The 13,143-nt window shown below is 37.9% G+C and overlaps 2 protein-coding genes across 7 annotated transcripts in view; one reads left to right on the forward strand and one right to left on the reverse strand.

Annotated features, from left to right (window-relative positions):
• The window catches only part of ZNF638 (zinc finger protein 638), an 82,189-nt gene extending 70,514 nt beyond the window's left edge, over nucleotides 1–11,675 (reverse strand). For 4 of the 6 annotated variants that reach the window (XM_045979232.1, XM_045979227.1, XM_045979229.1 and 1 more), the window contains exon 1: nucleotides 11,583–11,669. The gene's annotated coding sequence lies outside the window, so the exon portion shown is untranslated. Of the gene's footprint in view, nucleotides 1–11,582 lie in introns of all 6 variants that reach the window. The other 2 variants (XM_045979228.1, XM_045979233.1) reach the window with 2 other exon arrangements.
• Nucleotides 2,292–2,743, forward strand: LOC123925762 (small nuclear ribonucleoprotein G-like). The gene has a single exon (XM_045979253.1). It carries the CDS (start codon nucleotides 2,375–2,377, stop codon nucleotides 2,603–2,605), a length of 231 nt encoding a protein of 76 aa, XP_045835209.1. The 5' UTR covers nucleotides 2,292–2,374; the 3' UTR covers nucleotides 2,606–2,743.
• Nucleotides 11,676–13,143: the final 1,468 nt, after the last annotated feature.

The raw sequence follows: 13,143 nt of genomic DNA on the forward strand, positions 1-13,143 counted from the left end.
GAAATCTAATGAGGACACAGTAGTAAGTTAAGAGCAGTCCTGTCTCTCCCTAAGAGGCTGTCTTCCCTTCTCTCTTGGTAAGACAAGGTAGGGGCTTATTTAGTCATAGTTATATATGAAGCATTCTGATTCCAGGACCTGTTGCTGGCTAGAGGTAAGAAAGTTCCTCTCCTCTCTTTAACTAACCTCCCTTCTAAAAACAAGTTTAATCCCTCTGAACTTTAAGCCAACACTTCTAACTTTTATCCCAAGACTCCTTCTGGATTTAAGACCTATTCTAAGTATAGTTTATTTTCATTTTAGATTGCATTTAGTTAATATTTTCAGACATTGATCAACTAATGTAAAATCATCAAACACATTCTTATGCTACCACTATCACTTTTAATCCTGGTAGAAAAGTTTCTGACAGAGTAGTTCATCAAACATCACTAAAGAGGAATTATGATAAATTACTTTACTATACATATGCTCAGCTGTCTCTAGTTCTATTCCCACTACAATGACATGAATATTAAGTGTGAAGGATGAATCACAATGCTCAACACTGGTAAGAACTGAGAGAGACTATTTTTAAAATATACGAAAAAGTATGCCTACAATGCATATGCCAAGTAACAGATCTTCCATGGCTAAAAAAACGTTAAGTAACTTTGTGAGTTTTCTGTAAATGAAATTTAAGGAGTACACCCATATTCATTTGCATAATTGTCTTTTTATTTTGTAAGTGTAAGCATATTTCCTAAATGATTAAAAAATCATTTAGGAAAGTTATGGTTTAATCTCTCTTAAAACTATCATTCACATTAACTGCAAACAAAACGTTTTGACTAAAAAGAAACTGGTATCTGTAGTTCAAGCGTTCTATTTATAAAGTATTACAAACTTTCCTTTTGCAGTTATATAATTTTCAAGCTTCATTTCTTCAACTCTAATGTAAAGACAGGCAAGCCCCATCGGATCAGCATCCTTTTCTTTGTTGCTTAACTTGTCTCCCCTTTGTTTAAACTTCAGCCCTACCAATAATGCCTCTGGGTACAACTACTCAACGCAAATGCTAGTCACTAAATGAGGCACAGGAATTTATCACCTTCTCAACAGATTCAGAAGAATAAAATTCAAAATCAACTATCGGATCTTTCAAGATACCTAAAAAAAATTCTAGGTACTCCTAAAAACTTAGAGAAACTGTCTTCTTTTTTTTTTTAAGGATTTTATTTATTTATTTGACAGACAGAGGTCACAAGTAGGCAGAGAGGCAGGCAGAGAGACAGGAGGAAGCAGGATCTGCTGAGCAGAAAGCCCAATGCCGGGCTGGATCCCAGGACCCTGAGATCATGACCTGAGCCGAAGGCAGAGGCTTAACCCACTGAGCCACCCAGGCGCCCCGAGAAACTGTCTTCTTAACATAAATATGTCACAGTAACTTCAAACCCAACCCCTATTCACCCACTAAACAAATACTTTAACAGTGCTGATCTACATGGGGAAGTAGCAAGGCTATTAAGCCAGAACAGAACCCTTCCTTTATAAAGCTAACGCTCCAGTTTTTAAGATGGAGTTAGTGCCTCCTAAGAACCAGAGAAACCAAAATGATAAAATACAGTTAAAAATTTGGATATTTCCCTTTTCACATCTCTCCAATTAAGAGGGTTTGCGAAGACTGGAGACTGGTCAAATAAACTATGTTACACCATATTTTGCACCTGTAAAAAGGAGTATTAAATAACCTTGGTGGGATATACCCTAAGGATAATAACTAGTACATAAAACCCTCCAAATTGTTTTCCTCTTTTTTAACTGACATATGGACAAAACATAAAATGCTGATTAAAGATAAAATATCCACATAATAGTATTACTTATATAGACACATAGTACTACCATCACATATGTCTAAAGTCAAGCTGGTTTCTAAACCAAAAATAGCAAATATAAGAGAATCCTTGTTCTCCAAATCTGCTACTACAAGAAACCCAAAGGGTTTCACCAACAGTGGCATTCAGTTAGTTATTTGTAAATTCTGGTAATATCACAGAATTTTTACAAAGTAACAAGTGACAGCCAAAACTCTGAACAAATGCCTGACACAGTAAATAAAATCTTTATTAACCATAACTATTAGGGAATATGCCATTTTCTGGATAACTGAGCTTTAGCCATAAAGAGGATGGTTCACCTACAGTAATTTATGAAATCACTAAACTAACTCTGAAAAACCGGAGTTAAAATCTGAGTTTTTCATTATTAACACTGCTTTGAAAACAACTATGACTAAATATTAATTCTTCAAAACAAATTTTATGACCGCGGGAGCGCGAGGAACGCCACGAATTCTGTTCGGAGGCATCTTTGAGCTCGCGGAGTAGACACCATGAGCAAAGCTCACCCTCCCGAGTTGAAAAAATTTATGGACAAGAAATTATCATTGAAATTAAATGGTGGCAGACATGTTCAAGGAATATTGTGGGGTTTCGATCCATTTATGAATCTTGTGATAGATGAATGTGTGGAGATGGCAACTAGTGGGCAACAGAACAATATTGGAATGGTGGTAATACGAGGAAATAGCATCATCATGTTAGAAGCCTTAGAAAAAGTATAAACAATGGATGTGTTCATCAGAAGAATCAACTGCTTCCACATGTCCCCTCTCCATAGTACCTGTTTTACTACAATATAAAAATCAGATTGTGTGCATTTTCATATTGAGCTTTTTTGTTAAATGAACTTTTATAATAGCCAAAACAAACAAAAAAAAATTTTATTCCTATCATATAAGTAACATATACTTTTCATAGAAAATAAAAAGTAGTAAATTAAATCCTTACCATTAAAACTATTATCCTAGAATGAACTAGTATTTTGATTTAATTTCTATCAGGTTTGTTTATGTGAATACACACATGGATGAGAAGGGCAGGAAAATACACCAAACTTTACTGTATGAAATTAGAAATACACTGTTTTCAGTTAACATTTTATTTTCCTATATTAAATATTTTTTAAAAACCAGGATATTTACTATTCATGAAACATTATGAACTCCTGAAAAAATTCTATTATTGTGACAAGTAGCAGTTAAATCTTTTCTATGCCCCTTTAAGAACCGAAACATGCCACTCTGAAACAACAAATATTCAATAAAATGTCAAACATAAAAATTCTTTTAGAAACACTTAATAGAAACTGACCTCTGAGGCAGGCATGCAGAAATGGCTTGATGGATTAAAAGATATTGACACTAGATCCCATAAAGTCTTTCTGAGATGTTCACTACCATGGAATATCAAAAACTGCCCGTTATTCTAACAATCCTTTGGAAGAAAGATAGTCCTTTATTTTCTTTTATAGATACTGTTAAAGAAATCGGAAATCTAAAAATCTATGAGTATCATAAAAAATTAGTCAGCCTGATCATAATGGCTCCATTAGCCATAATGAAAAATTTATATCAAACCCCAAAGGTGAACTTTACAAAGCACTTTAATATTCATTATCTACCTGGAACCTCACAACCACGCAGTGAGCAAGGGAATCCCAGTTTTTACAGATTAACTGAAGCCTCAGGACTAAGTTGCAAGATCATTAACTAGAATCTATACTTCCTCTCTGTATTTTTCCATGCAATATTCTAGAAACATAAAATGTAAATTTTATAGCTTTGCTTTTTCTCATTGTAAAAAAAAGTAATAAATGTTCATATCACCCCCCCAAATAAAGAAAAATTACCCTCATGACACGCAGAAGCGTTTTTTCTATAATCTTAACATAAAGGAAAACAACCACTGACTTTTCTAGATATATACATCTTGTTGGAGTGACTGACAACATATAAATCCACTTTCGTACCTAAGAATACAGGTATTACACTGGCCAGTTAATATAAAAGAGAGTACATATCTTTCTATGCTTTCCTCAGTTTAAATGTCATTCGATCTGCTAATCTCTTCTAGTATACAGATGGATCCATTAGCCAACTGTTTTCTTCCATAAGTTGTGTCCCTTCATGTCTCACAGAAGGTAAGTCATAACTCTGAAGGTACCACAAGTTTGGCTGGACAGTATCACTAGAACTTAAAATGCCAAAATGTGGTACACCTCAAAGAAACTGTCAAAAAAGAAACAGAAAGAAAAATTAAGCAGACGATTAGAAACATCATTTGGTATCATGGAGGGCACCACAAACTTCACTGTCACGTGAGCAGACTGATAAACATCATGATTCCATATATTTTTAAAAAAAGGAAGTTCAATTTGCTTACTCACAATGCCAAGAACAGATCACCAAGAGAACCATGCATTAACCATCCCATACAGCAATGATTTAATAGTTACTATTTCCAGGAAAACAATTTTTTTTTTTTTTTTAGATTTTATTTATTTGACAGAGAGAGACACAGCAAGAGAGGGAACACAAGCAGGCAGAGTGGGAGAGGGAAAAGTAGGCTTCCTGCTGGGCAAGGAGGAAGATGGCGGGGCTCCATCCCAGGACCCTGGGATCATGACCTGAGCGGAAGGCAGATGCTTAACGACTGAGCCACCCAGGTGCCCCAGGAAAACAACTTTTTGATAAACGGGATGAATATAATTATATGTACTTTTTAAAAAAGCAGTGCATACATAAATGGATCTTGAGAGACCACACTGTATTCATAGTAAATGATGCCTCGCTGAGAAGTGCTTTGGTGGGCCTGGTTACCTTGCTACCCTCAAGAAATGTAACGCGTTAATCAAAGAGAAACTGCCTAATCCAAGATGGAATAAAGAAATCTTTCCTGGGACTGTCTTTAAAACTAGAAATGAGAAAAGTGGTGGATGCTGATAAAACTGGTATGCTACCGATAGCATTTTTACTGCCTCAGTGAGAAAACACAACCATGGAAACAAAATAAAGCCAACATAACAGAGGTCAGCAGGCCCAAGAAGTAAATACAGTATGGAAGACATTCACTACCCAGATGCAACTGTTCTGAGGCATAACTGTATTCCTGCCTTCCCTGCAATTAGGCTGTTCACTTTCACAAAGCGTACAGGCCAAAATATGTCTGTCTCTGCTAAAATGAGTTTCTAAAATCTTTGATTAAGCATACCTAAACTATCTGGTCAAATGCCTTAAAATGCTAAATTCCTTGAAGTATTCACAAGGCGTAAAAAAACATATATAGCATGTTACCCTTTTTTTTTTTTTTTGAAGCTTTTATTTATTTGACACAGAGAGAGAGAGCTCGCATGCACAAGCAGGGGGAACAGAAGAGGCAGAGGGAAAAGCAGGCTCTCCACTGAGCCAGGGATTATGACCTGAGCTGAAGACAGACACTTAATGGACTGAGCCACCCAGGCACCCCTAACATGTTACATTTTGTATAAAAAAATGAAAATAAGTAAACACATATATTTGCTTGCAGTCACAAAAAGAAACACAGGTAGGATAACAGAAACAAGATGATTACCTATATGGGATACTGGACAGAAAGGACTTAAAGAAAATGGGAATATTTCATGGAATAAACCTTATTATACAGCTTTGGCTTTTAGAAGCATGTTAACAACCAACACTCATTTAAATTAAAACAAGGATGGAAGAAGGTAAAAAATCTAAAACTGAAAGCAAACTAATTCAATCATTTTTCAAATGCATACTATAATCCACTTAAAAAACTGATGCAAATAACTTATGAACCCCCTATTTGCTTTACATATCCTCTCTTTTAGAGGAGTTAGGAAAAAGGGGAGAACTACAATAAATTCTTACTCTTTTTAGTAGTTTGTTTTGGGGAGATTTTTTGGTAATGATACAGCTGAAGCAATTCTTAAATTACTTTAGATATGTTATAGGATTAAGCAAATAAGTAAATATTTGATAGTCTTGGGAGCCAGGGCTTTCACTGTGCAAGACAAGATATATAAATATGAAATGAGAAAAAGAAAAACTGGACAATAAATTACAAACCACTGAAAAAAACAAGAGTCTGTAACTCCATAGCAATCAACCACTGCAAATGTGGAGTACTGACTTGAAAAATCATCATTTTGTAACCATAATAGTAAAGATTGGTTTATATCTGTGCATGTTATATATCATGTTAACATCTGTGCATGTTAAAAAAAATATCTGTGCATGTTAAATCTAGAGGGAAATTTTAATAAGTAGGACATCTGCATAGTCTTAAAATGTCTCTCCACTGGGGTGCCTGGGTGGCTCAGTGGCTTAGGCCTCTGCCTTCGGCTCGGGTCATGATCTCAGGGTCCTGGGATCGAGCCCCACATCGGCCTCTCTGCTCAGCGGAGAGCCTGCTTCCCTTCCTCTCTCTCTCTGCCGGCCTCTCTGCCTACTTGTGATCTCTGTCTGTCAAATAAATAAAAATCTTAAAAAAAAAAAAAAAAAGTCTCTCCACCAATCAATAAGTTCTGGGGGGATAGGGAAGAAATAAAATATTTTGACCAAATATGTTATCAAACATATTATCATTCATAGCAGACAGATGGACATCATGCACCTCCAGATTTGATACCATGGGGACCCAGCACCACTTACGTGATTTTTCTGGCCAGGGACACATAATCTGAATCCAATCAAGAGGAAACATTAGATAAATCCAAAATGAGAAATGTTCTATTACAAAAAAAAAAAAAAAAAAGGAAAGAAAGTAAAAAGAAAGCAGGCTGTACTTTTCAAAAATGTCAACTTCATGAAAGACAAAGAAAGGCTATAGGAAATTTTCCAAAGTAAAAAAGACTAATGGATGTAACAATTAAAAATACAATTATCTGACCCTAGACTGATCCTGTACTGGAAAAACAAAACAAAACAAAAAAACCATAAAGTGCTATAAAGAACACTACCGAGTCAACTGACAAAATCAGAAAATGGTAAAGAATTTTATCAATGTTAAATTTATTGAGGTTGCTAACTATACTATGACAACAAAGGAAAATACTCTGTCCTTAGGAAATAAACTAAAGTTAAGGAGTACAATAATATGCAATTACTCTCAATCAGTTCAGAAGAAAAAAAATCACATGGGTCTATGCATGTAAGAATGGAAGAGGGGACTCAGGGAGAGACAGGGTATTCCTACCAGAGACTGAATTAATTCAAAAGTTCATGACCCAACCTCTTCAGTCCAACACCAGACTAACCCCTTATTTATATACTAAATCAAAAAAAAAAAAAAAAAAAAAAAAAGACTCCAAGTATGGCAACAGGCAGAAAACATGCAACACAATAAAAGACCATCAGCCCTAAACACATCTTTGTTTTTCTTTTTCTACATCCTGCTCACTCCCTATTGACTATTAGTCAGCCCATTATGCAATTCAAAATAATCTCATTTTGGGGATATTTCAACTAATCTGATGATACCCACCCTGCTAGGAGGGGTGCCAGTGAATTACTTCATGCAAAATTGGTTAACTCCCGTAAGTAAAATTTAACACTAATGTAGCATAGTGTTTTTTAACAACTTAGACCTTAGATTCATCGTATTAATTCTGGTCCTGCTGAGTGCTAAAAAAGTGACCTTCGGCAAGCTGGTTAACCCAAGCCTCAGTTTCATCATGTGAAAAATGGGAATAAAAACAACACCCACTTCAGAATGGTGATTATACCTTTGGGGGCCTGGGTGGCTCAGTTCTAGGCTGCCTCTTGATTTCGCCTCAGGTCATAATCTTAGTGTCCTGAGTTAGAGCCCTGCCTCAGGCTCTGCACTCAGCAGAGTCTGCCCCCCAAATAAATTAATAAATTTTTTTTAAAAATTATACTTCCTGACTCACAGCAGGTGCTGCTCAGAAACTGTTAAGATAGTAAACAAAATGCTTTACTTAAGAAGTAGGTAGTAAGACTTGGGTTAGGGATGCCTGGGTGGCTCAGTTGGTTAAGCAGCTGCCCTCGGCTCAGGTCATGATCCCAGTGTCCTGGGATCGAGTCCCACATTGGGCTCCTTGCTTGGCAGGGAGCCTGCTTCTCCCTCTGCCTCTGCCTGCCACTCTGTCTGCCTGTGCTCACCCGCTTTCTCTCCCTCTCTCTCTGACAAATAAAGAAATAAAATCTTAAAAAAAAAAAAAAGACTTGGGTTATTTCTGAAAATTTCAATATAGCTGAGATAGAAATTAAATTAACACATGTATATACACACTGTGAGTGTGGTGTATGAGATGTAACTGGTGAAATTTGAATACCGGCATTATGGAATTATCATTTTAGCAGTGATAGGCATGTTTTTCTCTAAATATTGTAGAGAAAAATTCTGAACTATAAATTGAATGATATAGGATTTGATTAAAAATAATAGGGTGGAAGGTAGACATGACCATTAGCTTGCAATTACTGAAGCTGGGCGATAGGTACATGGGTGAATAATTACAAATACTCTCTGCTTTTACATATGTTTACAATTTTCCGTAATAAAAAGTTTTCTAAAGAAATGAAGACATTCAAAAGAAAGTAAGACTGGAACAAGAATTATTTTGGTATTCAAGGGATTCAAGAGTTGAAAATAAACCCAAAATATATAAATGCCCAAGGTAACCACAAAGAAAATACCAAAATATCTGTACCTTAAAACCTTCCTGTCCTCCCTGAACTCTTCTCAGGACAAAACCCTTGCTCTTGGGGCCCCTGGGTGGCTCAGTGGGTTAAGCTTCTGCCTTCCCCCTGGGTAATGATCTCAGGGTCTTGGGATCAAGCCCCGCATCAGGCCCTCTGCTCAGCGGGGACCCTGCTTCTCTCTCTCTCTCTCTCTGCCTGCCTCTCTGCCTACTTGTGATCTGTCAAATAAATAAATAAAATCTTTAAAAAAAAAACAAACAAACCCTTGCTTTTGACCCTCACTGACCATTATTATAGCTATGTTTTATTTCTACACCTCATCTTCTTCCTTTCCATTGTTCTTTTATCTTCCAAATAGCTGTTTTCATTTTCATTCTCAGCCACAAATTTCAGACTATTATAACTACATAAAGTTGAAGTAATTAAAGAGCAAGTGATGTTGAAAACAAACAGGGGCTTATTGGCTTTAGCCACAAATAAAATTACTTTCAAAATCTCTAGATCTAAACCACCACATACCAACATTCAGTAGCTCCTCTTTCCTTGCAGAACAGCCCAATGTTACTGGGTACCCATACTGGAAGCACTGATTCTTAGTATACAAAGCATTTTATGAGGAATCTGGACAGGTTTATTCAAACTTTATGACCAGTACACATTAAATCATGCTAGAAAGAGCACAATTTGGACTCAAGGGCTAGCTAGGTTCTTACCCAGGCTCTGGTAACTACTAGCTGAGTTCATCCACTCAACACAGGAGCATGGAGCATGGGACAGATACAAAGATGAACGTATCATAGAAATAAATGGTTACAATATATTTTGGTAAGTGCTACAGGAGAGGTACATACAAAATGTACAGATAGGCCAAAATTTTAATGAAGTATTAGATGATTTTTCAACCCCAAAATTCTATCAATTTCATCTGAATTCCTTTAAGCCTCTTTTTAACTAAAAGGAAATATCCACAAGAAACAATCTTTTATCAAAAGATGCTGCCTGAAGCTTAAACATTTGTAATAAAAGTATCAGCAAATATTTATTAAGCACCTAGTATATGCCAAAGTATAGGGGCTTTCTATTCATTGTCTCTTTCAATTCTCACAACAATCCCAAGCAGGAAGTAGTATTATCACCAATTTACAGGTAAGGAAACAAAAGTTCAGAAGGACTAAAGTAACTAACCCAAAACCTTAGACATTCAGTAAGGGAAAACAACAGACATTTGAATCCAGATCTCCTGATTCTGAAGCCTATTCTCGTTTCACTAAACTATTTGTCTCGCATTTTCTTTCACTACATAAAAATTTCCAGAGATCACCTTAAGAGCACCCAAGAGAAAATCTTTATGACAACCATGAAGTACAAAGTGATCTCAGATTTTTAATAAGCATTTTTTTAAACAAGAGTATCTGCTATATACACTCTCCAAGACAAAAAAAAAAAAAAAAAATTATAGTACTAAAATATAACCAATACTCAGGGTAAAAAATATGTGACATGAATAAATACATTCTGAAAACTATTTAATAGAAACTAATGAGATTTCGTGACTTCTTTCAACTGTTTTATCTTTCCACTTAGCAGATAGCAACAATGAAGCAGGGAATGGCCCAGCATATTTTACTGTATTAAGAGGATGAATTCCACACAATTTTTTCTTAAAAGTGCGTATTACAAGAGTATGCAGAAAAGCCGTATATGAAACATTGTCAAATTAAAAAAAAAAAAAGAATGCAACATAAGCTAAGTCTAGAATACCTAATAAAATTAAACCTACGTTGAAATAATGTAAATTATGCACTTATTTTTCCATAGAAACTCATTAATCTTTCTGATTTAGCAATACTATTTGCAAATCTGAATCAGCAAATATCCCCAATAAATAAGTCAACCCTTTACAACAAATGGGGGGGGGGGGGGGCGGGAAAAGACGAAGAAATTTTTTTGTGCACAATTCCAAAGCCGGTTAGAAAAAGAATTTGAATCAACTTCAGTTGCCGGATCCTGCTAACAAGTTTTTCTTCAAAAAGCCATCAGATTAAAATAGGGTTCCACCCCCCCAAAATTTCTCCTTAGAGTAAATCTTAAGAAAAATAAGCTAGAGGCAGCCGTCATTGTCTAGTTCAATTAAAGATTTTGTACTAACGTTAAGTCTCCCTCATTCGCAATTATCTCAAACAACAAAATATCTGTTTCAAACGTCCTCAAGGACTGAACTGTGCGGTATACATTCTCCCCCCCCCCCCCCCAGCTTTAACAGAACGGGGCTCAGCCTAGGAATCACACACAAACCACTAACGATCGGTATTCGCGATTCCTGGGAGAAATTTGTAAGTAAGTATCAGAACCGTTTGTAAGCCCTCCGTATCCTGCACAGAGGTGACATTTTCTTTGCTTTCAAGGCTGCAAAAGGCAGGCACAGGAGATAGCGACAGCAAAAGCCGCTGGATCTAATATTCTCCCCTTCACCCCAACTCCTTCTTCCCCAGCCCCAAACACAAACATGCTCTTCTCTGCACGCTTCTTGCACAACGCCGCTCGCCAGAGGGCTTAGCTCAAGCTCCGCCGCCTCGCTTCAAGGCCCGATGGGAATGGTTACTCCCTCCTCCGTGCTCCCGCACCACCGCTTCCTCTGGCTGTCAGGCCTGGCGCGGCCTCGGCAGGCCCTGCGCCGATGGGGAAGGGGCCGCCACGGCGTTGCCAAAGGGCTGTCCTCATTCCTCCGCCCAATGCAACGGCGTCGGGTAGCTCTTCCTGAAGCAAGGTCCCAGCGCGGTTACCCGACCCGGTCCTCCAGGGCAGTGAAGTGAACCGACGCGGTAGCGGAGCAGCCACGCTTCCCTTCCCTTCCCATCCCGGGGGTCCCCCAACCTCCTCCCGCCCCCGCCGCCTGCCCGCCGCCATTTTGTGCGCAGCCGCTGCGACACAGATACAATAGTCGGCCCGGACCGCACAGGAAAGGCTCAGGACCCCATGCTATGGGATCCCGCCTTTCAGCCCCCTTCTCCCCACAAGGCAGCGGTCCTACCTATGCCTACCCGACTAACAGCCGGATCCCATTTGCGCCCCACACAGTTTAGCACTCTGCCTCCAGTCTCGACGCCGAAGAAGCTACCGCCTCCAGAGAACTGCACGCATGCGCGCCTATCGAGCCTTTGCGAGCCCTCATCTGCTCCTGGCGCCTGCGTACCGCTGGCACGGCGCTCGCCAGGAGGCACGAGAACGGAGCAGAGGAGCTTGTTTCCGAAAGGGGGCGCTCTTGGGCGTAGCGTTCCCGGAGCCCAGGGTGTCCTTAGGCACCCGTGTCAATGCCTCTGCTTGCTCTCTACCTGTCCTATCCACATCATGCGCAAACTTTAAGACCCGTGTTTTCTCGCCTCCGCGAAGTCTTCCCTGACCATTTTTGCCTTCAGTAATATGTTGCACTTGATGTCATAATACTGTGGTTAGGAGTTTGCCTGCCTTTAAGCTCTCGCCTTATATCTATTTTTGCATCCCTATAGCGGTGATGTGATGTATATCACGGCCACTGAAAATGTCATAAAATTAGAAGGCTGTTGAAGCTTATTAACCTAAAAGCTTAACACTCTAAAAATCTTTCCATGTGTCATTTCACAATCAAAATACCTCCCTTTGTGGTAGATATTCATAACCTTCATTTTACTGATGAAAAAATTTGGATTGAGAGAACTTGAATAACTTAAGGTTACTCTACTACACCAACATAAAGACTCAATCATTGGGCAAAATCTGGTAAAATTCACAAGTCTCGCCTATGGATACCACACAAATCACACCACCTAAGTCTCATGCATCAGTTACCAAGCAGATGTATATTATTCTTTCTTTCCTTCAACTATTTTATTTATTTGACAGAGAGAGAGAGAGATCACAAGTAGGCAGAGAGGTAGACAGAGAGAGAAGGGTTGGGGGGGGAGTCGGCTCTCTGCTCAGCAGATCCAGCGGGGCTGGATCCCAGGACCCTGAGACCATGACCTGAACTGACAGCAGAGGCTTAACCCTCTGAGCCACCCAGGCACCCCCACTTTCTTTTCTTTTCTCCTTTCTTCTCTTTTCTTTCTCTCTATTCTTTCTTCTTTTCTTTCTTTTTCACGGAGATGTATTTCTTTTATTCACGTTAAAATACATAGAAAAAGAAAATACATAGAATATATGTCTAATGTATAGATACAGATATCTATGTAGAATATAATATAGAATATATACAGAATAATATAGAATATAGATAGAATATATAGGTAGAACATATAGAATAGTATATATATAAAAGAAAATATATAAAATATATCTTACCAGATTTTCATTTCAAACTAAAAATACTGCAGAGGCAACAAACCAAAAACAACAAAGAGAAAGCCAACAAGCCAACTCCACATAACCAATGTTAAAGCTTTAAGTGTTTTCTTCCATACATTTCTATATATTCATACTAATATACACAAATGTGTTATTTGCATACAATGGGAAATGTGCTTTTTCTTTTTTGCCAAAAACTTGACAGTAGCCTGCTAGTTCCTTTTCTGATTACTAACACTTCTCCAAGTAGATCCCCTTTCTTAAATAGTTGT

Source organism: Meles meles, chromosome 15, assembly GCF_922984935.1.
Source record: "Meles meles chromosome 15, mMelMel3.1 paternal haplotype, whole genome shotgun sequence".
Lineage (NCBI taxonomy): Eukaryota > Metazoa > Chordata > Mammalia > Carnivora > Mustelidae > Meles > Meles meles.

Excerpts from the sequence above, each read along its gene's own strand:
- LOC123925762 (XM_045979253.1), top strand. The coding sequence starts at position 2,375 with ATGAGCAAAGCTCACCCTCCCGAGTTGAAAAAATTTATGGACAAGAAA.